Consider the following 25938-nt stretch of genomic DNA (forward strand, 5'->3'; position numbering starts at 1 on the left):
ACACCACATCAACTGATTTACTCTCATCTAACTATTTGGTCACCTTCTCAAAGAACTCAATAAGGTTTGTGAGGCATGACCTACCCTTCACAAAACTGCGCTGACTATCCCTAATCAAATTATTCTTTTCTAGATGATTATAAATCCTATCTCTTATAACCTTTTCCAACACTTTACCAACAACCGAAGTGAGGCTCACTGGTCTATAATTACCAGGATTGTCTCTACTCCCCTTCTTGAACAGGGGAACCACATTTGCTATCCTCCAATCTTCTGGCACTATTCCTATAGATAATGATGATTTAAAGATCAATGCCAAAGGCTCGACAAACTCCTCCCTGGCTTCCCAGAGAATCCTAGGATAAATCCCATCCGGCCCGTATATATGCTATATATTGTTTTCTGAAGAATGCCCCATTACAGTTCATCTGAGTCCTCACAGTAGAACTCCTGTGCAACATCACTCTAGCAAGCTAGTACCTGAATTTCCATGCCCTCTGTTCTTGCTGCAAGTCATTCCTGCAGGTCTCACCTGTATGTTATCTTCCAAGTACCTTAACTGGAGGCTGTAAGTATGAAATCAAGTGATGTGCTTCTTTACTGGATCTGTGTTCCTTCTTGCTGTTCCTCCTTTTCCTGGCTGGGTTCCTTTCTTAGGCATGCAAAGGAGAAAGGCACCAGAGTAAAGTGGTGAGGCCATGCATAAACCATCTTCAGCTTGTAAAAAAGGGAGGAAAGTAAGTTGGATTGTAAGGAGGGGGATTAGTGGATCATCTTTGCTCTCAGCATCAGCAATTACTATTTCAATAATGTCCAGCATTTTCACCTTAGGGTTAGGATATGCAAGTAAGCATGTTCCCCACTAGCCGGTGTATGTTGCCTCCATTTCTGTGACAGAATAAGCATTTCAATAAGCATTACATAATCTGTTTTGCTGACATGTTGTCACAGTTGGTTGTCTGGCAGTGTGGGCAAACTGAAATTGTGTGAAACTTGTAGCACAATGAGCTATGCAAGTTAGAGCGTGTTCCTTATGAGTCCTAATTGGTTGGTGATAAATGAAAGGGTACTGAATTGAACAGAATTAGAGGCTATAATGCAGTTGGTGGCAAATGGGTTCTGAATATGCATCACTAACCTGCATCACTTGTGTCAGCTCAATGACCTTCTTGCAGGTCTGTATCTAGGTCCTAGCATTGACTTTCTCTTGATCTGTCCATACTGCCTCTGAGCATGTGTCTTGATGGCCCGTTTATCCTCATGGGCCTTGTGGATTCAGAACACCATCCTCCTTTCTGCCAAAGGCTGCAGGGCAACATCTTTAAATCTTGGAGCCTACATCCCTCCATAGTGCGCCATTCTTCAATACTTCTGACTGCAAGCACCAGTTCCACCCACAATACAACTACCCTTTAAGAGTAATGCTAACCATTCATGCAAGTGGTTGGAAGGTTCATTTTCAGACATTTCATCACCATACTAGGTAACATCTTCAGTGAGCATCTGGAAGAAGCACTGTTGATGATTCCTGCTTTCTATTTATATATTTGGGTTTCTTTAGGTCGATGATGTCATTTCCTATGGTGATGTTATTTCCTGTTATTTTTCTCTTTGACTTGGAATGTTGATAGAGTTCCGGTTGAAATGCCAGGCTTCTAGGAATTCTCATGTGTATCTCTGTTTGGCTTGTCCTAGAATGGATGTACTGTCCCAGTCGAAGTGGTGTTCTTCCTTATCTGTATGTAAGGATACTACTGAGAGAGAGTCATGTTGTTTGTGGCTAGTTGATGTTCATGTATCCTGGTGGCTAATTTTCTGCCTGTTTGTCCAACATAGTGTTTGTTACAGTTCTTGCATGGTATTTTGTAAATGACATAGTGACAAACGTCCCAAAGAAACCCTAACATTTAAATAGAAAGCAGGAATCATCAGCAGTGCTTCGTCCAGAGGCTCACTGAAGAGGTTACCTAGTATGGTGACGAAATGTCTGAAAATGAACCTTCCAGCTCAGTGAGCAAACCGACATCCAGAACCTCAACCTAAGCTACAAATCTTCTTAAAACTAGCTAAAATGGTTTGTTGCGGATGGTTCAACTCAGCAAGAGCACACTTAGCACTGGTTGAATGCTGAAATCATTGAAATAAGTACTCATTATCAAACTAGCATTCTGCTTCCAATTCAACTATTTCAGGGACTGTTGAAGTTGGACGACCTGTATCTATTAGATTAATAGTTTGGGGCTCTTTTATGTAGAAAAGACTGAAAATTACCTTATTAAAGGTTTTTTAAGATTGAGACTTCAAAAAAAATGTTTTTTGCATGTGAACAAGCTACTATAGCAGCCATAAATACAAGAGTCAAAAGGTGTGGTGCTGGAAAAGCACAGCCGGTCAGGCAGCATCCGAGGAGCAGGAGAGCCAAAGTTTCAAGCATAAGCTTTTCATCAGGATAGTGATCCCTAGCATCTGCAGCCCTCACTTTCTCCTAGTTGCTAGCACCACACCTTTTGACTCTGATCTCAAGCATCTGCAGTTCTCACTTTCTCCTAGATAAATATAAGACAGGTAAATTTAAATCCAACAATGAATTCAGGAGAACTATATTTAATATATTTGTTGAAAATTCCTTATCCATAAAAGTTTAGAATGAGGTTTTAATTCTGAAACTTTGTAATTGAGGCGAATCACATAAGAGAAAGCTAGACAAACACACAAGTAAGGAAGGATGAGAAAGGTATGCTGAATGGATTTAGAAGGTGGAATGAGACTCGTATGTAGCTTAAACACTTGTATTACACGGTTGATCCAATGGTCTATTTCTGTACTGTAGACACCAAGTAATATTTAATCAATTATGTCTTCAACTCCAGCATGAATGTGGCCTTGACATGAAAGATCAGCAAGAACACACGTAGCAGGGAGAAGTGTGAAAGACGGATTAGAAATGGAGTTTAAAGATGAAAGTAAGAGTGATATTACAAAGAAAGTTTTAACATGTGGAGAGGCAATATTTTACTCGTATCAGTTTCCTCAGAGGAAATAAGAGATTTTCTTTGGAGCAGGTTGTTTAGAAATGTTTGTGAACTCGTGAATACATAAATGTATTTGCTTTAGATTAAAGCTTCAGAGTGGGAATCGTGTTTGTACTGTAGGCAATGTGGGTTTCAAATGCACTTTTAAAAACTGTTCCACGGCGTCAACAGCAAAATCAGATATCCTCAATCCCTCTCCGGTTCTGAAGGAAGGTTGTCGATCTGAAATGTAAAGCCTGCTTCCTTCCGAAGATGCTTGTCCTGTCAAGTGTTTCTAGCACTCTCTGCGTTTACCTCATAAATATAGTGTCCACTGGCATCCACATTCAAAGGTCATCATCAGGACAAGGGGTGGATAATTGCGAAGATAACAAGAAACAGAACTGTACACGAAGATTTCTCCTTGAGCCCCAAAGGTTTTGTTTGATAACCAGTCCGAGTGGCCAGGCACGTGTTAAGACGATGTTCCAATCACTGCACTGTTACCAGGGTTCTTACTGTTAACTGTGTTTCTGGAAACCTCTCTCGCCTCCCCCCGCCCCGCGCGTAGCCCCCCATTGCTCAAGTGCGGTTCTGCGAGGGCAGGCTCAGCTCATACGCATGCGCAGTTTACGCAACAACCCAGTATCACGTCACTATTTTATCTGGGCGCGAGCAGTTTTAGCGCTTACAGAGGCGGCTTGGAAGCTGTGGGGTGAGGTTGATATTCAAAACTATCTCGGCTATTTACCGCAGCGAGGACACTTAGCAGTGCAAAGGGAACATTTGACTTCATCAAATATGGTGCACATCGTCCGCTTTCTCCCTAGAAAGGTAATGAATGGGAGAATTTATCTCCTCGCCTGCGGTATTTTGATTCTGGCTTTTCTTTGTTGAGGCGCGAAGACCATGGGTCCAATGACAACCTAACTTTGCGGCTGCGTGGCAACAGTGATTGACAGGGCGACTGATCAATGGGGTCATTGTGAGCGAGCGGTATAGCCAATCAAGGAGTGGGGAGGGGGAAATGGGCTCACGTTCCCAAGACTATTAAGTTTGGTAGAGCTGTGGACACACGACGCATCGATTTTTATTTTGCCGCGGGGGGGGTGATATTTTTTGGACGTTAACGGTCGCGGTGTGGGTCCCGCGAGACTCGGGGTCGGGCGCCCGCGGCGGATCAGAGAGAAATGAGCCTGAAAGCCATTCAACCTGCGGTACGGCCACGTAGCGCAACGTTTTTTAAGAAAAAAATTAGTTTTTTTTAAGCACCCCCCCCCACTTCCCAGTCCGTGTGTGTGTGTGTGTGTGTGGGGGGGGGGGGGGGGGGGGGGTGGCTGGAAGAAATGGGGCGGTGTGTCCACCAGGGGAGTCTGAGACTGACCTCCATGTGTGCTTGGTTCGCCGCCGCTGACCCGACTCCGTTTTGATCGGTACAGGGTGTACGAGAGCGGAACGCGCACATGGCATCCTGTGTCTGTCTGGGATCGCGTGTGGGAGTCGCTGCCATTCGGACCGGTCCGCTTTAATAACCGAGGGCCTTCACAGCCTTTCGTTAGGGGTTATTTTTACACTGGAGACCGGGGGGTGCCTCTGGGCCCTGCAGTTAGTTACACGATGGGCGAAGGAGCCAAGCGATAATGACAGGGTTGCGGTTAGTCAGGTCAGCAGAACGTGAGAAAAGTCGAGACTCGGATCCGGTGGGGTTTTTTTTGTGTGTGTGTGTGCTGAAAAAAGGGCTCGCAGGAGCGGTGTGTTGGGGCTGGCTGAAGGGAAGACTATTCCGACCAGTGTGAAGATCCGATTTAGTAAGAGCCCGTGAACTGCTTACAGGCACGACCTGATGTGGGTGCTGGTAATCTGAAACCAGGGAGAACATGCTGGTCGGTCCGGCCGCATTTTATGGAGAAAGTTAACATTTCACTCAGTGACTTTTTTTTTCTCTCCGGGAGCTGTGGTTTGGCACAAAGGGCTGGTATGAGGGAGGATGCAGATTCTGTAAATCCGGTGGTTGGAGTTGACACAGATGGAAAAATTACTATTTGATTCTCAGTGTTTTGGTAAAAAGCCGAATACACTTTTTGGGGGGTGGAAAATGCAGAGCGACGGTATTATTGTATAGCCGTTCAGGACGGATTATGCATTTGAGCATCTTTCTTTGAGGAGGAGTCAGAAAAGTCTTGTTTTGTCTTGCCACATCCTGTTTGCTCGAACTATTTTGTAATTCACTGTTTAGTCTGAGAATTTTAATCTGTCTCTTGCTTGTAAATTCTTCGAAGAATTGCAGTCGGTATTTAACAGCTGGAATATCAAAGTACTGTTTTGTTACTTCAATGAAGGAATTAAGTTTCCTGTGTCACAGTTTTGCTTAAGAAATCAAGTTCGTTTGAACTTCAGTTGAGGGGCTCTAACCACATTTGTAAATTAATTAGTGTCGGGCAGTATCTTTGGTGAATTCTAGAACTCGCTTGAGATCGAATACATTTAGCGACCCATAGTGGCCAGTGCAACTGTATGACAGGCCCACTTGATAGGCTCTCCAGAATCTGTCGTGTGCGTTTTGGTGCTGTCGGCATTTGAGCTTCTTTTGAAAGTGAAAATAATTGTTAGAATCCATAGAAATTTACAGTACAGAAGGGTCGATCCTTCGATTTGACCCGTTACGTATGTCGTTGTTCGCGAAAGAGCTATCCAGCAAATCCTATTCTCCAACCCTATTTCTATAACCCTCCTTTTTAAAAACTGGTACCTGTGTATTAAACTTGTTTCTAGCTCATCTAGCGTTTTCCTTCATATCTTGGCTTTTTATACAAGACAGCCCTTATACCACTTATGCAATGGCAGCAGACTCCATGTACTACCTAGTGGAGTGTTACCAGGTGTCATTTTCCCAGCCCATATCTGCCTCCACTGGAGGGAGTAACAAATAACCTCTTAGCCAGGTCACTTGCTCCATCTGACCTGTTTTTGAAGCTATATTCACATCAACACGATCAAAGTCACTTATTCTTGCAATAAATTTCATTATTGATCTGATGTTGAACTCTGCTTTCAACATCTTTAGACTTGTCTTCTCTAGTGGATGGGGTGTGTGTTGATGATCTCCATCAAGGTGCCCTCGTATTTAAGTGATTTAATGCTGTAGAATCTTGCCCACATTAGCATAACCGCAGCCGTGTGTTTTATTATAGTAGTGGCATGCCAGTGCTTTGTATAGATCAGTCAAAAACAAGTTGGTTTTTATTTGTATCTCTTGGTCAGGCCGTGCTACAATGATGCCACAGGATCTGTTCATTTTGTCATTTGCATTTGTGGTGTCATTAAGTACATGCACTATGTAGCAATTTTCTTTTAATATATACTTGAGTATTAGAAGGGAAAGATTCATCACTGTTTAATTAGTGGCAGAGTGTCATACAAAGTTCCTTAATTTCACTGTGTTAAACTAGGAAAGAAAACTTAACATAATTTCTCACCCTTTCTATTTTCAAGGAAGAAATAATTGAAGACATTTGGCATTTGTGCTTTGGTATTATCATAGGCTTTATATTTTAAAAAAAAACCATCAAATTTACAGGAGTTGGGAGCCATGTCAGATGGGATAGTTGAGACCATAGTCAGGTCAGGAGGTCTTCATTTTGCAGATTTGAGGGCCAGAATGGCTTAGTTTTTTTTAATGCATTTCTGTAACTCACTAAATGAGCACCCTATTATAAACCCATTGGTCACAATTGCAATATTCAACTGCATTGAAATGTCTTGTTTCTTCTTATACAGGTAAGACTAATTTATTTTTGAACTTGTCACTTAGTCACATTTGATGATTCAGGCAACAGTTTGTATTGGAATGGAGCTGTGGCCTATTTTCCAGCACCTTGCTTCAACTCCATAACCTGAAGATAGGCTGAACATAGAGTTTAATTGTGCAGAATGGAAGTTTGGAGCATATATAGAGCCACTCGAGTTGTTTAGTTTTTAAAAATATATGGCAAGCATGTTATTGTAGTGCAGCAGTGAAAAGAAAGGTTGGAGATATGGTGGGCAAAAAAATGGTAGGGTTGGTGGATATGATTGACTTAGTGTATTATTTAAAAATGTAACTTCAATTCTGTATTTTTCCTCCAGGATAATATGCAAGAACATCACAATCAAAATACATGTCTATAGCCTTGGTGTATTTTTGGACTCCTTTTTCATTGGCTACGAGTCTGACTCTTTCTATCAGGACCATTTTAAGGCTTATCATTACTGGACTCATCACTATCTACCTATATTGAAACATCGGGAATTGTCTTTTTCACAATTTGTTTAAAAGCTGGATCCAGAGTGCCGAAAGCCCGTCGAAGTGCCTTCAGTTCTTGAAGTTTATTTAGATTTTTTTTTGGAGTACAGCAGTGTTACGTAAGTTTTAAAACAGTTGTATACAATATATCATGTTCTTCTTTTGTATAGAATGTGCTTGTTGATGGTAAAAGTTAGGCAATTGAAATGTCTGTCACTTTTCAACGTTTTTGGATGTTGATACCAATTAATTGAATATATTAGTTTATAGATATTATTGAAAGTATTAAACTTTGGTTCTTCAGTTTCGAATAACATTTCTAGAGTGAGTAAAACCATTTGAGTGCACAGTGTAAAGTTGGTACTTTTGCTATATATCTTTTTGGTATTAGTGATTTGTTATCTATCTTCATTAAAGCTGAAATTTTGCTTTTAATTGCTAGACCCGAATGCTTGATTTTTGGAAAAAAATTTGCAAAATCTCCTGAATTGAAACAATGTGTTTATTATAATACTGTACTACTTGCCCCTTTTCAATCTCAATGCTGAACGAGATACTCGTTTAGAAACCAATTTGCTAAACAATTCAGATGCATACCATGGTACTCCTTGCAACTTGCAAATTCAGATAATTGGGTGACTACATACTGAGTTTCCTTTTTTGAGCCATGAAAATCTAAGTACTTTTTGTGCTGTGCTCTGTTCTTTTTCATGCATCCAGTTCTTTGCACTCAGTTCAGTTCTCTTGTGATTTTTTTTCCCATGATACACAGCAGTGCAAAATATGATCAGATTAGGTATGCTTTAATCTATTTTTACAATTTATTGGAAAGTTGAATTTTATTTTAGCAGGCTTCTTTGCCCATAAGGAAGAAAAATGATTCCTAATGGATACTTAGTTTTTGAAGATGAGAATTTCATTGAGTCATCCGTGGCCAAACTCAATGCCCTGCGAAAAAGTGGGCAGTTCTGCGACGTTAAACTGCAGGTATTTACAAATTGCTCTTCCTTAAACTCCTGTTTTAAGGAATATATGTACAATGGTACACAATCAATTTAACAAAAAGGAGTTTCTTTCTAGTTTAGTTTATATTTACATTTTTCCTCTTTCTGTTCTAAAAGAAGGGGCTTGTATTTTGGTGTTACTCCACAGGTACCCTCTGGCATCTCAAGTGACCATTCTTGTCTTGAATACAGATCATTGAATTACAACCTGTCTAGCAAGTTGAAACAGAATCTGTCCAACCAATGTCTGAACATGTCCCGGATTGGAAACCAATTCTTTTCTTTTTCAAATTTTGCCCTTCATACAAACAGGATTGTTTGGGGATATAACTTGGATTCTTTCTGACTTGCGTGATTTTGGATTGGAAAAGACAGCTTTTTTTTTGAAATTTTAAATTGATCATTTTGAGCTGTTTGCAAATGAAATGGGATTACCGTTTAGGGAAGTGACTTGTGACAGTTTGTGACACTAATTCTGAATATCAAATGAGCATTAACTTTGATACAGCCAATCTTGGAACCAGTTGTGCACTTTTTTCCAGAATACTATTTCATGGAATGTTGGTGACATTGTTCAGGTGGGCAGTGAGCTGAGGAGTGGCAGATGGAGTTTGATTTAGATGAGTGGAGTTACATTTTGGTAAGGCAAATCAGAGCAGTACTTACACAATTAATGGTAAGGTTCAGAGGAGTGTTGCTGAACAAAGGGACCTTGGAGTGCAGGTTCAAAGCTCCTTGAAAGTGGAGTTGCAGGTAGATAGGATAGTGAAGACTTGGTATGGTTTCCTTTTATTGGTCAAATCATTGAGTATAAAGAGTTGGGAGGTCATGTGCAGCTGTATAGGACATTGGTTAAGCCATTTTTGGAATATTGTGAGCGATTCTGGTCTCTCTCCTATTGGAAGGATGTTGTGAAGTTTGAAAGGGTTCTGAAAGGATCTACAAGGATGTTGCCAGGGTTGGAGGATTGAGCTATAGGGAGAGGCTGAATAGGCTGGGGCTGTTTTCTCTATAATGTCAGGGGCTGAGGGGTGACCTTATAGAAGTTTATAAAATGAGGGGCATGGCTAGAGTAAATAGACCAGGTTTATTCCCTGGCGTGGGGGAGTCCAGACCTAGAGGGCATAGGTTTAGGGTGACAGGGGAAAGATTTAAGATGGACCTAAGGGGCAGCTTTTCCATGCCGAGGGTGGTGTGTGTATCGAATGAGTTACCAGAGGAAGTGGTGGAGGCTGATACAATTACATCAAAGGTATCTGGATGGGTATATGAATAGGAAGGGTTTAGCGGGATATGTCCATATGCCAGCACTTGGCACTAAATTGATTTAGGATATCTGGTCAGCATGGATGAATTGGACTGAAGGGTCTGTTTTGGTGCTATACACGTCTGTGACTCTTAACTCTCGCTTTGAAATATTTTTCTTGTTTAAGGTGTGTGGACATGAAATGCTGGCTCACAGAGCTGTTCTTGCTTGCTGCAGTCCTTACTTGTTTGAAATTTTCAACAATGATAGTGATCCCCATGGGTTTTCTCATGTGAAGTTTGATGACCTAAACCCAGCTGCAGTTGAAATCCTGATGAATTATGCCTACACTGCACAGTAAGTGGTGTTTGTGAAATTACATGTTTTTTTTTGGAGTGAAGCTGTAGTCAAGCACTGAAATGACTGTCATTGACATTATAACCTGTAAAAACTTATTAGTTCCAGTTTATATCCAAATATAAATGGATATTTTTGCAATGTGAGAACAACATTTGAATCTTTGCTGTCTCCGGACCCTGATCTGGCAGGGTACATGCTCTTGAATCTGCACAGCATATATTCAGTGATACAATTATTTGAAATTAGAAATTCGAGCTGTTTTCGGGCCTTTCCATCTAATTATTAACAGTCAAAGAGGTGGGGGGCCCTTTTTTTGTGGTGTAGTAGTAGTGCCCCTACCCATGGACTGGGAAGTGTGGATTCAAGTCCATGCTCCTCCAGAGGTATGTAATAACATCACTGAACAGGTTCTTTTAGGGGGAAAAAAAATGTAACCTAAGCGTCCAAGAATTGTTTTTTTTTCCCCCCTTTGACAGTTATTCACCTTTGTTCATGACCAGTTGTTTTTAGTTGAGCAATCTGGTTTGCTTGTTAACCTACATAAGCTTTAATAAGTTGTTTATTCTTACTGGTATTTATTGATCCATTTGTAAATCAAATGTTGTCAATTTTTTTATAGCCAGAATTAGTTGCTTGCTTTGATTTGTCAAAATATTTTGGCCAATTGCTTCAGTAGGAATTTCTTAAACTTTTTCTAAGAATTGTAAAATTCCTTCGTGGACTTCAGTGGACTTTAGAACTTGACTTTTTTAAAATTTGAATTTGCAGGCTTAAAGCAGATAAAGAACTGGTAAAAGATGTGTATTCAGCAGCCAAAAAACTGAAGATGGATCGAGTGAGACAGGTGTGTATATCTGTGTATAAGTGGTAATCTGTCAGATGCTTGGCATTTGGGTACAGGAGTTTTGAGACTTCACTAAAATGAAATTGTCAACTCTAGTCTCTTTTTTTTTTGTTTTAGCTTTAGTCAGAATTTTTTTCCCCTGAATGTGGTTGAAAGGCATTATCACCTGTCAATTTCCCAGTTTGCTTTATTCTGTCTTTCTCTTATTTAACCATTTTTGTTTCGGTGCAAAATCCTTGTTTTGTTTTAATTCCCCTAAACTAGATAAACCTAGGTGTAACTGGTATTCGGAAATCAGTCATAGTAATGTATATAATGAGTGCTGTGTAGTGAGACAAGCTACTGCAAGTGTGCTTCATTTAAACCGAAGAATATTGCTTTGTATTTGTAAGACTCTGCGGGGTAATAACATTGATATTGGTGGGTAGATGAAACTGTTTTCCCATGACACTTTATTCCACCTAGTTAATGATGCTGCACTTGCTGAGAAGCTAAACTTATGCAAACATACAACTTTTCACTTTTTTGACTTAATTACATATGTAGAATGTCACTTATTCTGGCAGTTGTGTTTAATGTGTACTAGAATGTTTTTTTACATTGAGAATATAATGGCGAAAGCCGGCTCTGTGCTTTTATGCACCCTAAGTGACTGTGTAGTGTGCCTTTTCAGTGAGTTTTTAAAATTCCCTTGGTTTACATTCATTGTGGCTAGTATTTGTTTAATTCCTACTGTACCACTACCCCCTCACTGCATTGAATTGTTCAATAAACTGCTAATTTGTTCTAATGTATCATTGTTAGGTTTGTGGTGATTATATACTGTCCAGGATGGATGTCCAAAATTGCATTTCTTATCGAAACTTTGCCAGCCAAATGGGAGATACTCGGCTCTTGGGCCAGATTGACTGTTGCATTCAGGAAAACTTGTTGGAGATTTCAGAGCAAGATGAATTTCTAAAACTTCCACGACTAAAGGTAAACAAATGAGAAATTGAGCACTTTGGTCTAACATGCCATCATCCTTTCTTAAATCTAGAATAGTTTGAACTTGCTATTTTCAAAGCGCAGCATAATTGCTGTTTGTTTTACTTCCTGTTGAACTTTCTTCCTGTATGGAAGAATACTCTTTGGCTATAATGCTTGGATTTTGTTTAACCCTTTTTTTTTAAGCCTAGCTGTAAAGATACTTATTGCATTTGGATACTTGAAACTGAGATACTACTTTTCATTGAATCTTTTTATTTTATTTTCAGTTGGAGGTGATATTGGACAAAAATGTCTCCTTGCCAAGCAATGGTAAAGTTTACACAAAGGTAATCAACTGGGTGCAGCGTAGTGTCTGGGAGAACGGAAAAAACCTGGAAGAACTGATGGAAGAGGTTAGTATGAACAAAAAATGAATGTTTATGGTTATGTGGAGGTTTGCACTATTACAGTATGATTTAATAAACTATGATCCTAAAGAATTTAAATTTTGCTGTAGGTGCCCCTAAGCTGAGAAAGTGGGGTGTGAAGGTGAGCAGTATAAATTGTTTAGTCTTTTTGTTTTCCCTGCTATGATGCTTTTTATTTTTGGAAATCTGTTTTGGAATATCTGTCTTGCAGTGTAGGGGGGAAAAAAAGCTTTAGACAAAGGGAGAAGAGGTACTTTTCTATGTATAATTGCTTCCTTCCACAGCTAATCCATTTGAGTAAGTACAATATTCTAATTTCTGTCCCTCCCAATTGATTTTTATTTCCTTAGGTTTAATCTAACAAAAGTAGGATACTACAAGCCTGAAGAAAATGGAAGATGCTGCGAGGGTAGTGACTCATAAGGAAGCAGCGGCCTTTCCCTAAAGTCTGCAGAATTTTGCTTTGGGCAAGAGTTGATTTAATGGTGTTTGCTCCTTTGCAGGATTATTAAGGTTACTTACATTATAAGTTACAACATTGTAGCAGAATCTGACTAAAATTGCCTTTTTGGGGTGGTTTTTGGAAAAGCATTTTAATTCTCGAAAATGTTAACATTCTCTAAAGGGGCACAAAAAAAAGGCTTGCTTTAAGTATGAACTGGGAATATTTACCTGGTAAGTTGTTTTCTAATTGCAGTTCTTCCGATTTAATGTTGCACAGGCCATGAATTCTATTCATTACATTATTTGAAGGGGTCATGATAAATTTGAGATTAATTGGACCAGCACTCTGTTGGGGGAAATATTGTGCATCTGGTTGGCAGGCAGTTGTATGGAATTCCATAGCATGTAAACAGGCCCGTTGGCACATAGTGTTTGCTCCATGTGAGCCGCCTCCTATCTTGTTTCATCTCACACTCAATATTATTGTTTTCTTTGTTCTTTTTTTCTCCCTTTATGTACTTGTGCCAATGCTTGCATGATATGCACACTGTCTTTTATATTTTCCTTTTTTTTATTTCTACTCCAACACTTCAGATTTTCATTATCTTTTTCAGAAAGTGGGTTTCTAAGGTATTCTGGCTGAAAAAATTATTGAATGATGTTTGAGGAAAAATGGAAGTATTCAGTTCAAACAAGTTTATTTGGTTATTGCACAAAACTTAGAAATTTTAAGACTAACTCCAATTGTGCACCTGTTCACTGCATGCATCACAGACTCATTCTGTAGTCTTTGTTATCTGTATTTTGTACTTCCTTTAAATGCAGATCACAAGTGAACTTCCTAGTTGATATCTTAACAGTGAAAAACAAAACATTGCTAATGGATTAACATGTGGACCTCTATCTTCAAATAAAATGTGGTTGCAGTTGCTATTTCTGTGACAGTCTCTGGGTTGATGGTTTGCTCAAATGGTATTGCTGCACTATAACTAGGTACTGATGATTTTGAAGACCAGTTGGAATTGGGATTATAATCTTGAATGGAAAGATATTTGAGCAAAATCTCTTGCAATTTTATGATTTTAGTATTTTTTTAAAGTTTAAGACAAAGCTGTTGATAGTATTGTGTATTGACAGAAACAACAATATGATATGCAAAAATAAAGCTTTTTTCATCAGTGACCTGTGTAAAATAGCATTGATATTTTGGACTAGTTCAGTGATTAGTGCTAGTCATAATTAAATAGAGGAGAGAGCTAGCTGAGCAAGACCGACTTGGAGATTTTGAGATTTTATTAGACATTTATTTTAAGGGTAAACCATCTCTGACACCTCCCTCCCCTTCCTGGACCTCTCCATCTCCATTAGTGACGACCGACTTGACACTGACATTTTTTTTACAAACCCGCCGACTCCCACAGCTACCTGGATTACACCTCTTCCCACCCGACCTCTTGCAAAAATGCCATCCCGTATTCTCTGTTCCTCTGCCTCCACCGTATCTGCTCCCAGGAGGACCAGTTCCACCACCGAACACACCAGGTTGCCTCCTTTTTAGAGACTGCAATTTCCCTTCCCATGTGGTTAAAGATGCCCTCCAACGCATCTCATCCACATCCCGCACCTCCGCCTTCAGACCCCCACCCCTCCAACCGTAACAAGGACAGAACACCCCTGGTGCTCACCTTCCACCCTACCAACCTCCGCATAAACCAAATCATCTGCCGACATTTCCGCCACCTCCAAAAGACCCCACCACCAGGGATATATTTCCCTCCCCACCCCTTTCCGCCTTCTGCAAAGACCGTTCCCTCCGTGACTACCTGGTCAGGTCCACGCCCCCCTACAACCCACCCTCCCATTCTGGCATCTTCCCCTGCCACTGCAGGAATTGCAAAACCTGTGCCCACATCACCTCCCTCACCTCCATCCAAGGCACTAAAGGAGCCTTCCACATCCATCAAAGTTTTTACTTGCACATCCACCAATATCATTTATATCCGTTGCTCCCGATCCGGTCTTCTCTACATTGGGGAGACTGGACGCCTCCTAGCAGAGCGCTTTAGGGAACATCTCCGGGACACCCGTACCAATCAACCACACCACCTTTATGGCCCAACATTTCAACTCCCCCTCCCACTCTGCCGAGGACATGGAGGTCCTGGGCCTCCTTCACTGTCGCTCCTTCACCACCAGTCACCTGGAGGAAGAATGCCTCATCTTCTGCCTCTGAACACTTCAACCCCAGGGCATCAATGTGGCCTTCACCAGATTCCTCATTTCCCCTTTCCCCCACCTCACCCCAGTTCCAAACTTCCAGCTCAGCACTGTCCCCATGACTTGTCCTACCTGCCTATCTTCTTTTCTACCTATCCACTCCACCCTCCTCCCTGACCTATCACCTTCATCTCCTCCCCCACTCACCCATTGTACTCTATGCTACTTTCTCTCCACCCTTCAGGCTCTCTGCCTTTATTCCTGATGAAGGGCTTTTGCCCGAAACGTCGATTTTATTGCTCCTCGGATGCTGCCTGAACTGCTGTGCTCTTCCAGCACCACTAATCCAGTATTTATTTGAAGGGGATGTTTCTTATTTTTGTGATTTACTAACCAAGTTAGGCAGAACCTAACAAGTCTGTACCGGTTTGAACATTAATACATTTGTGGTAGGTAGTATTTTTCAGTTTGACAATAGCACAGCAGAATACAGAGGAACCTCAATTATCTGATCGAGATGGGTGGGCACTATTTTGTTTGGATAATTGATTATTCGGTTAATTGATTCAATGCCTCTGCGCTGGAGCTGTGTTTTCTGAAGTTTTCTTTGTTTTCCTCACTCTGCTTGCCTTGCTCCCTCTGTGTCTCCAGGTATTTGTTTGAGTAGACACACACTTGTGTTTAAGGGACTTGCAGCATTGCTGAAGCCCCCCAAAAAATAATTCAATGGGGTTGTCACAGAGCGCACTTGCTAAGTCCACTCCCTGGTCAGGAGACAAGGCAGCACCTCACTGCGAGAGCCCCCTCCCAACCTCTTTCAACCCTGCCCCCACCCTTCAGCCGGACTGGACAGTAACAGCAAGACTGCTGCCTTTTTTTTTCAGGTGGGGGGTGGGGGGGTCTCAAAATGGAGCATGCACACAACCTTTTACTGCAACCTTTTAAGTTCCATCTATGCCCTGTACAGGGCAATGTTGGAGAGATTATCTGGGGAAGTTGGGGGGGGTGGGGGGGGGTTTAGGATACTTTCCCTGGAGTTCTACACAGGGAAGTATGTGGGAGAAAGGGTGGGCGGTCAATCATTTGGAGATGGTGCCTGGGCTCCTATCTGTCTAGGACTGTTCTCGGCAGCATTTTAGTAAGCAGAGTTCATTTTAATCATTCTAAACGAAAGAATGGATCAGTATTGAAACACCTTTTTGTAATGTTTCTGTCAGGACCTTGATAATCTTCAGATAATCCGAAATTCGGATAATTGTCAATCAGATAATCAAGGTTCCTCTAGTCTCAAAGTACAACTGACAAGATTTCTGCATCTAGTAGTGTTCCAGTGGTGAACCAGTACTGTTTTCCAGTTACTCCTTTTTATATCTAGATTGTAAAATGTTACTTTAGAACCTGACCCCAGATTTAAAGATTTGAGGTTGTCTTTTTCCAGGCCTATTTTCCAATCTTTGCTTCTCTTGTGGAGTAGACTTTCATAACAATTAAATTCTGAAAGTTGACAGTCTAACTACTTTAGTAGGTACAGAGTTAAATCAGGTGGTCCTTTGCATTCTAGATTCACTTAGACTGCAGATTGTGGCAGCAACTGACTCTCGCGTGACTTGGAGAAAGATTGCAAATATGAAATTTAACACCAGATAGTCTTATCTCCAGGCTATAAATCAGGTTCTTGGAGGAAAAAGATATAGACTTAAAAATTGCCCAGTTAATATTAATTTACCACCTTCAAAGGCCAAATATTTGTAATCTCTATATTTATAAGGAAATAGTTGTTAGTTTTCTGGAGTTCCTGTATTTACCTTGCACAGTTCTCCCTAGCAGCATAAGAGAAACTTATGCGGTGCAAAACAATACTCCTGTTTCATTTTGTCAGTGGATTTCCTACACTTCAGATATCGAAAGGAACTGAGTGCAAAGAATCTATCATCTATTTACTTCAAGTTTCTACCATCGTGCAATGACTTAAATTTTCTGTCAACCAACTGCAGTCCTCTTCAAGAAAGCAGAGACCTTCCAGGATTAAAGAACCTAAAAGTAACCAAGAGCTTGTGTGAACTAACTTGTTGCTATGGAACAGTAGCCACATGGGTATTTGTTGCTGTTTTGCAGGTTCAAACCTTGTACTACTCTGCTGATCACAAACTGCTTGATGGGAGCGTACTAGATGGACAGGCTGAAGTGTTTGGCATTGATGATGACCACATTCAGTTTGTACAGGTACTGAATACTAAGGGGTGCACATGTGAATATTAGTTGGGATGGTATGTTCAATTCCCACTAATCAGGCTAGCACAGAATTTTCATTTTGCTTATATGGTCAGTCTAATGCAGGTTTTGAGCTGTCCGTCTTGCGTAGTGTAAAGCTGAAGGATGTAGGATTTAGAAGTCGGTTTGAGATACCACAGTGTGCCACCCGATGTAATGTAGTAAACCTGTTTTGAGGTGTTTTCCCTTGCTGACCATATTCTTCCTTAGCATAGAAGGAGATTTATAACTTGTTGAGCTTTGACTGGAGCTATTCTTAAAGTTGTTTCTAGCATCGCCTGATGTGCATATTGGGTAATTTTCCTCCTGCTTTTGAGGAGATGCTAAACATTCAGTTGCCACCAACCTGAATAGCACAAATTGTAGGGCCCTACTGGGACATTGTGGAGACTTGACAAATCTATAAAGTGTGTATAGTGCTGTTTACCCACATGGTTGAATTAACTGTCCAGTGTTTAGTCTGCCTCCTGTATCTCTAGAGTGCTTTAGTTTTGGTACTTGTAATTTTTTTTAAGCACCACTTTTTTACATGCATTATGTACGTAAGTAATGGTATTCATTTTTTGGTGGCTATTTTATTGCATATTGTTTGAGGGAAGTGAATAGATGTTATTTGTTTTGGAAGTTGATAGCAGTAGTTTCTTGCATATGATTTTAAGTAACCTTGGTATGAAGGAGGAATAGGGTGTGAAGGTAGAAGATAAATGCAGGTGTAGCCTAGCTAGGTTTTCTAGCTGCCCATTTGATTTTGCAGAAGACATCTCCGCGGGAGAACAGCCATCGACAGATGCATAGCATCTCTCCTGGAATTCTGAGCACTCAAGTGCAAACAAACAAAGATGAGTGGAAAATCATTGCATCGGAGAAAACATCATGTAAGTTACCTATCTATAGCAATCTTATTGGGAACATAGTTAATCAATTTTAAGGGAGAAGAAATTACATGAAGCTTTTTCGCTGCAAGTATGCAATTCTACTTTAATTTCTTGCAATGGGTTGGATAGCTTGCTGAGGGAGTCAAATTTTGAATATGCCCTGCCATTCTATGTAGGCATGTTGGAAAGGTTTTATCCACCACATTGGATGCATGGCTAGGTTGCATTTGTGTGTAGACCTCTGCCTACTTGCTGACAAGTCATTTCTTCTGCTTTGTCCTTCAGGCACTACGTATCTTTGTTTGGCTGTCTTAAATGGTGTACTGTGTGTCATTTTCATTCATGGCCGCAATAGTCCCCACAGTTCACCCATCAGCACTCCATGTCTAATCAAGAGTATCAGTTTTGAAGTTGAAATTGAAGATGAAGATGGCAAGCTCTTGCCCCCCATGCAGTATGCCCGCTCTGGTCTAGGAACAGCAGAGCTGAATGGCAAACTCATTGTTGCTGGTGAGTCCAAATTCAAAGTGTTCCAACAAGTTTCCATATAAATAAGTGGAAGGGCATTTTTGTCTTTGTTTTTATCCCCTGGAGTTTTCAGTTCCTGTTACTCAGTCCTTCTTTGTATATAAGCATAAATCAGTAATTTCCAGCACAGAGAAGGTTGTGGGTGCTGGAGGCCAAGTGTCTCACTTCTAGAAGTTGCTGTGAGAGCTACTCAGCGTAGTGACCTAGATCTAGTTGCTCCATTAATGATCTTCCACTAACTAAGGTAAGAACTGTGGATATGAGAAATGTTTTTATTTTGTTTGAACTGTTAGCAGCCACTGAAGAAAATCTGTGCCCTTAAGCGGCTACATAAAGACAATTTAGGCTTGGGCTCATAAATCCTACTCAAGACTTGAGTATATGTCCAAAACAAACCCAACTCCTCTAATGGATTTACCATCCCTGATTCCACATCAACATCCTGGGGATCACCATTGACCAGAAGTTGAACTGGATCAGTTGTATAAGTACAAGAACAAATCTGAGACTGGGAACTGCACAGCAAATAACTTGCCTGCTGGCTGCCACCTACAGGGCAGAAGTCACACTTTTTCATGCAGGAGGTGGTATGTGTATAGAAGGAGTTGCCAGAGGAAGTAGTGGAGGCTGGTACAATTACAGCATTTAAAAGGCATCTGGATGGGTATATGAATAGGAAGGGTTTAGAGGGATATGGGTCAAATGCTGGCAAATGGGGCTGGATTATGTTAGGATATTGATCCAACTCGTCCATGCCAACCAAAGGATCTGTTCCCCCTGCTGCACATCTCTGACTCTAGAAGTATGGTGGGTCTATAACAAGTGGTGTAAACTTGAAAAGGAAACTAAAAGATCAGCTTAGATTCCCTACAGTGTGGAAACAGGCCCTTCGGCCGAACTAGTCCACACCGACCCTCTGAAGAGTAACCCAGCCAGATCCATTTCCTTCTGACTAATGCACCTAACATGGGCAATATAGCATAGCCAATTCACCTGCACATCTTCGGACTGTGGGAGGAAACCCATGCAGACATGGAGAATGTGCAAACTCTGCAAAGACCGTTGCCAGAGGCTGGATTCGAACCCAGGTCCCTGGCACTGAAGCAACAGTGCTGACCAATGAGCCACCATGCCGCCAAGAGTATTGGCTAAAGTGGACTGGTAAAAATGTACTATAAAAGTGAGATAATACTTCTGTTTGGCCTGTTATGACTAAATTACAAATGTTCTTACAAATGTTTATTCCTAGGCTGTAGAAGTTAATGTTGTATGTCGTGATCACTTAAAACAATCACTTGATCTTTAGTACAGTTATTGACTTTATTCTGACAAGCTGGCAGACCCTCTTTTGACCGGGTTTTACGAAGATTCTTTATGAAACAGTCAATGACAATTATAGGTTTTTCTCTTATTAAAATGTGTTTTTACAGTTCACTTCGCATGAGTTCAATTTACATCCCTGTTGATAAACTGTGCTGTACATATTCTGTAGATGTCCTTTTCAAATTCACATTAACTCTTTGATCTTTTTTTGTATCAGTATAAGCTTAACTCTGTCTCCTACTTGATTCCTTTTCATCACCCTGATACTTTTTAATCTAAGCTGTGGAAGTTATGCAGCTTTGCAAACTTGCATTTTTAGGTTAGTTTACTTGGAATAGTCTTCATATTCTAAATGGCGTATAGTATTGGCTATTTTTCCCTTCATACTTGGAGAAAGTGCTCATAGCAATGTTTGTCTATTCCTGATTAAAATATTGAACTTACACAATTTGTTCACAATTGGACAGAGACAATTGATTATTCTTTTGGATATAAATTTATACAAAAACTGATAATGTTTTGCATCCTCATCAATAATACCAATTATTGTAACCCATTTCCCCCAAATTTTTCCATGAATATTAATGCAGAAATAACTGATTAGTAAAACATAATGATCCTTCCAACACGCTTTCCACAAATCTTTCATAGTCCAAAGCATTTAGTAAACTCAATCTAATAGTTTTTATTTTAATGAAATGTCTTGTTCAGTTCAAACTTTGTTTTTACAGCAAATTGCACCTAGTACGGAAGAACCTTGATAATCTGGAATTTGGATAATCTGGCAAGATTGCAAGGTCCAATGCTTGGCTAAACTGTTATCCGGCACTTGATTATCTGAACAAATTAATTCCACCAGTGTTATTTGGATAATCGAGGTTCCTCTGTATATTCAAAGCCACCATTGCTTGAAGTTAAACTGTTGCCAACACCTTTTTTTTTCCCTTTTTGAGGCAGTCTAAGTTAACAAGACCAGTTCTTTGCCTTCACTGTTAAATTTTCTTGCCAGCAGAATTTCAATCTAAACTAAGACAGCTAATGAAAAATAGTAAAATATTACTTCTGACCACTGTAAAACTCTCTATTGAGAGGGTATTTCTTTAGATTTAGACTCGTGGGATTTGGCTTTTAAAAATAAGAGGTCTCCCATGTAAGACTGAAGAGGAATTTCTTCTGTAGGTTGTTGAGTCAAGGCTGTCGTTGAATACCTTCAAAACAGAATTTGATTTTTGATCTACAAAGCAGTCTGAGGTTATAGGGGCAAATATGAAAATGGACTTAAGGCCGCAATAGATAACCTACGATCTCGATGAATGTGGAGTAGCTCACAGCCGAAGAGTTTACTTTTTTATGTTCACTCCTTTTTTTTTGTTTTCACTTTACCTGGTTGAGTATAACTGCAACATTTGTTTGAACAGTATCCCACTTGATTAGCACTGAAGCACCACTTTAATCTCCTACCCCTCTGCATAGTGGCAGCCATTTGCATATCTAAAAAATGAACAGCAACAACTTAACCCTGCTTTACCAGTACCTTCCAGTGTGCCACTGCTACCATCTACGATGATAACAAAAGCCTGGTAGCCCTACCTGCAAATTTTCCCTCTAAGCTCTACACAAATCAGACTTGGAACTGCATTGTTCTTCTGTTTTCTGTAATTGAGTCAAAAACCTGGAATCTTGTAAACAACAGCACTGGCTTTTCCAGTGAATCTGAAGTGGCCGGCACAGTGGCTCAGTGGTTAGCACTGCTGCCAGGGTCCCAGATTCGATTCCAGCCTTGGGCTCCAAACTCTGTGTGGAGTTTGCACATTCTGCATGGGTTTCCTCTGGGTACTCTTGTTTCCTTCCACATTTCAAAGATGTGCAGGTGAGGGTGAATTGGCCATGCTAAATTGTCCATAGTATCAAGTGTGTTAGTCAGAGGGAAATGGGTCTGGGTGGGTTACTCTTCAGAGCGTCGGTGTGGACCTGTTGGGCTGAAGGGCCTATTTCCACACTGTAGGGAATCGAATCTAATCTAATCTAATCTAATCAAACTGCAGAGATTCAAGAGCAATGGGTGAGTCTGTATATTTTCAGGCCTTTTTTTTTGATGGGTTACAAATAAATTGCAAATCAAACCGCTTGATTTCTAAAGACTTTTAGAATCCATTTTAAATCTAATTGATCTTCCCTTGCATGTTAAGGCACAGATAGTTTGAAATGCGATAGCAACAATAATGCCTGTTTCTTGTATTTTACCTAGGAACATTAAAGCTATCTGTAGTGCTCTCACTGCTGACCAATTGCAGTTTTACTTTCTCTGCACAAACATAGACATCTGGATGATAGCTGAAGGAAGCAGACTTGAATCAGTTTTGGAATTCTGTAGAGATTGTGACTGACATCTCTTGATTATAAAATGATTACAGCATGGGGAAAGGCTGTGCGTGTCTGTGCTGGCTCTGCAAGAGCATGTTGTCAACCCTCAGTCCCCTGTCTCTTCATAGTCTTGCAGATACAATTTTGAGAATAATCCCATTCTTTATTTTTCGAATGCTTTTTACTTAATTTGCTTTCACCAGACAGTGATGTCAGATCCTATCTACTGTGTTTGTGTAAAAATCTTGTTGCCATGGCTTGGTTTGCAATTTATATAAATCTGTACCTGTTTCGCAACCTGTTAATGACAGGTGTATAAATTCTGTCTGGACCCCTCCAATGGTTTTAAATGTCTCTAGGAAAATCTCCTCCCACTATTCTCCAGAGGAAAACTGTCTCACTTCATCCAATCCACCTAAGTTACTGAAGTTCCTCATCCCTGGAACCATTCTTGTGAATTTTTTTGGTACACTAATACTTTCACAGCCTTCATAAAACAAGTTCTCCAGAACTGACACTTATCTCGTTGAAACTGAACTTGTGTTTTATAGGGTATCATTTCCAGTTTTGTTTTTTTTTCAATAAATGAAATAATACCAATTAGAGGTATCGTCTCTTTGGAAAGAACTTAACTCCTAATTTTCTCTCATCCGCGAACAAATAATGACTTTTTTTTGTACTCTCCTTGTTGGTGACTCTCCTTTGTTACTTTTTTTTTCCTATTAGTTCTAATTGCAACATTATTCTGGGTGTATCCTGCCACAGTGTTTCCTATCATCTTGAAGTAACATTAGATTATGGCAGCAGCCCTTCTCTCGTGCATGTTTTATAATTAAACAAGTACTATCTTTTTTTTTTATTCCCATTCTCAATTGATTTTTGTTTTCCCTCACTGATTTTTAGGACTTGTTGAATAAAATAAATTTGAACAAACTTTTCTAACCGGTTTTTTTATTGAGACCCTCTTCTACATTGCAAAATCTTTGCACTTGGATTGTTGCTTTGTGCCACTTTTATCTTATACTTGTACATATTTTAAGGCCTGAAATTTATTAAGATTCTTGTGGCTTGTTTAGGTGGCTACAATCGTGAGGAGTGTTTAAGAACAGTAGAATGTTTTGATCCTGCCACTAATGGATGGATTTTCATTGCTCCAATGAAGACTCCACGTGCAAGATTTCAGATGGCTGTGTTGATGGTAAATGGGTAGAAGAAAAATAACCATTTATGAACATTTTTTATAATAGCTGAGCATTTGTTTGATTATAATGTTTTTAAACATGCTCTTTTAGAGCATATTTGATTTATAACCTGGCATTTTAGTATTGATTTTCATCTGTCGAAATGAATTAACAGTTTATCAATCCTCTCATTACTGCTTCATTTCATCTTGGTTAAATCGTTCTTGCAAATGCTTAAGACTTGCCTGTTTTGGTGTTGCTTAGTGGGAGTGTTTTATCCTGTAGGGTCAACTGTATGTAACTGGTGGATCCAATGGCCACTCGGATGAGCTTTGCTGCGGTGAGACATATAATCCAAACACCAATGAATGGACCTCTGTGCCAGAGCTCCGAACCAATCGTTGTAATGCAGGCAAGTAGGCAAATGTTGTAATGTAATGATGGCAGACCTCTTGATAAGTCACTCATGACTGATCTCTGGTTGGCAGGTGTCTGTTCCTTAAATGGAAAGCTGTATATCGTTGGTGGTTCAGATCCATATGGACAGAAAGGACTGAAAAACTGCGATGCCTTTGACCCACTTTCAAAAACCTGGACAAATTGTGCTCCTCTAATTACACGTATGTCAATTCTGTATAAACTGTCATCTGTAAAAGGGGTTGCTGCTTAAACATATTAATGTAAAGTTGACTTGTAACATGTGTAAATCAAGTTTATATAGAGTCACAATTGAATAAAATCTTGATGTCACTATTTTAAAACTCTATGCCTTTGCTGGTTTTTTTTCTAAACCTCTGCACAAGGCAGTATTAATTCCAAGTTACTGTTTAAACATTTAGGTAGACATCAAGCTGCTGTATGTGGACTGGATGGATACCTATATGTGGCAGGAGGTGCAGAGTCCTGGAACTGTCTGAACACTGTAGAACGCTATAATCCTGAAAATAACACCTGGACTCTTGTTTCACCCATGAATATGGCTCGCCGTGGAGCTGGAGTAGCTGTGTATGATGGTGAGAACAAGTACATTTTGCCACTTAAATTTTGTATCAGCATGTTGAAGTGCATACTTTGTACCTCTAAGAGAATGGAGGTGGTGCAAGAATTCTCAAGTCTCAAAGGGAGAAACACACTTTATATTGCATGAAAAGCAAGCATTGATCAGTCAGCCAAATTAGTTCTTATTGTTCTAATGGAGCACATACCTGAAAGCTGTTGTCCCTTATGCTTCAGTGTGTAGAATTAGACCTGCATGTATTTGTATAAATGTTATGTAGGTGGAGAGCAGTTAGTAAAACATACAAAATGTTAGACTTTGTTCGTGTACTGTGCACCCTTATCAATAGAGGTTTTGCTGAACTTGTATGAGACATTAGACTTCAGTACAAGTAGTTCTCCTTCTGTAATGCGATGGCTGCATTCTTGTGAAGCCCCACATTATAGAAAAAATCGTGTTTTAGAGAGTGTTCTCAATTTGTTAACTGTATTACGGCAAATTTGTATTAATGAAATGCATGTTGTACTAGAATAACCTGTACCACATACTGTTTTGAGCATTACATTTAAGTGGTATAGAACAATACAGCACAGATAAGTGGTATAGAAGAGTTATTGCCAGGAATTAGAAGCTTCAATTATGAAAGATTTGTTTAAATTGGGATTAATTTTACTCCAAGGGTGAGTCTACAAGAGTCTTTGATATAAGTTTTCAAAACTGAAACATCTGGACAAATTAAATGGGGAGAATATATTAATGACTAAGATGAGGTAAGCGAACATATTATATCCAAGTGTGCAGCTGGCCACATAGGAAAGTGAGGCTGATAATCTGCAGAGGGATTTAGACAGGTTGTATTTGGGCAAAAACGTGGCAGATGAAATATAATGTGGGGAAAATGTGAAGTCACGCACTTCTGGCAGGAAATTTTAAATTGACAAAGACTGCAGAAATCTGTGCAACAGAGGGAATTTGGGAATCATCCATGAATGACAAAAAAAAAGCAACTGAGTTTGGCAGGGAATGGGAAATGACCTCTCCCTCCAAAGGAAAGAGGGGATATAAGATATCATTTTAGCAGATAAGGTTAGAATAATCCAAAATATTTGACAAATACATTTAAGAGTGAGATTTGGACCCCTTTAAAAATCAAGGTTGTCTTTGTGTTCCCATCTCCTGAGGTTGAGAGACATTTAAATGAATATTTTGCATCTGTTTGGAATGGAGGCCAGAAACTCTGAAATATCGATGTTTTGAAAACCGATCACATTACAGAAGAGGAAGTGCTGGAAGTCTTAAGAAATAGATAATAAATCTCCAGGACCTGATCAAGTGTATCCCAGAACGTTGTGAAAAGTTTAGGGAGGAAATTGCAGGGGACCCTAACAAATATTCTTATCACTTATAAACATGACTGGCACTATGCTAACCATCCTCCAATGTTTGAGACTGTCAGGAGAAGTCTGGGGAAACTAAACTTGAGTGGTAGGTAAGTTTATTGAAGGTAAATTAAAGATAGGATTTGCATGCATTTGGAGAGGCAAGGATTGATTAGGGAGCAAACTTGATTTGAGAATTTTTGAGGAAGTGACCA

At 39.9% G+C, this 25938-nt stretch overlaps 1 protein-coding gene across 4 annotated transcripts in view; it reads left to right on the forward strand.

Annotated features, from left to right (window-relative positions):
* The first annotated feature begins 3667 nt into the window (after window positions 1-3667).
* ivns1abpa (influenza virus NS1A binding protein a) overlaps window positions 3668-25938 on the forward strand; it is a 29265-nt gene continuing 6994 nt past the window's right edge. Inside the window, exons 1-14 of one of the 4 annotated variants that reach the window (XM_072573643.1) lie at window positions 3668-3845; window positions 7137-7412; window positions 8142-8280; window positions 9731-9900; window positions 10672-10747; window positions 11552-11725; window positions 12004-12129; window positions 16921-17028; window positions 17831-17951; window positions 18237-18461; window positions 23243-23364; window positions 23633-23759; window positions 23836-23967; window positions 24187-24360. In XM_072573643.1, the coding sequence (XP_072429744.1) occupies window positions 8170-8280; window positions 9731-9900; window positions 10672-10747; window positions 11552-11725; window positions 12004-12129; window positions 16921-17028; window positions 17831-17951; window positions 18237-18461; window positions 23243-23364; window positions 23633-23759; window positions 23836-23967; window positions 24187-24360 (1666 nt within the window). In that variant the 5' untranslated portion in view covers window positions 3668-3845; window positions 7137-7412; window positions 8142-8169. Of the gene's footprint in view, window positions 3846-4113; window positions 4229-4455; window positions 4675-7136; window positions 7413-8141; window positions 8281-9730; window positions 9901-10671; window positions 10748-11551; window positions 11726-12003; window positions 12130-16920; window positions 17029-17830; window positions 17952-18236; window positions 18462-23242; window positions 23365-23632; window positions 23760-23835; window positions 23968-24186; window positions 24361-25938 lie in introns of those variants that run through there. The other 3 variants (XM_072573644.1, XM_072573645.1, XM_072573646.1) reach the window with 3 other exon arrangements.

This window comes from Chiloscyllium punctatum, chromosome 7 (assembly GCF_047496795.1).
Source record: "Chiloscyllium punctatum isolate Juve2018m chromosome 7, sChiPun1.3, whole genome shotgun sequence".
Taxonomy (NCBI): Eukaryota; Metazoa; Chordata; class Chondrichthyes; order Orectolobiformes; family Hemiscylliidae; genus Chiloscyllium; species Chiloscyllium punctatum.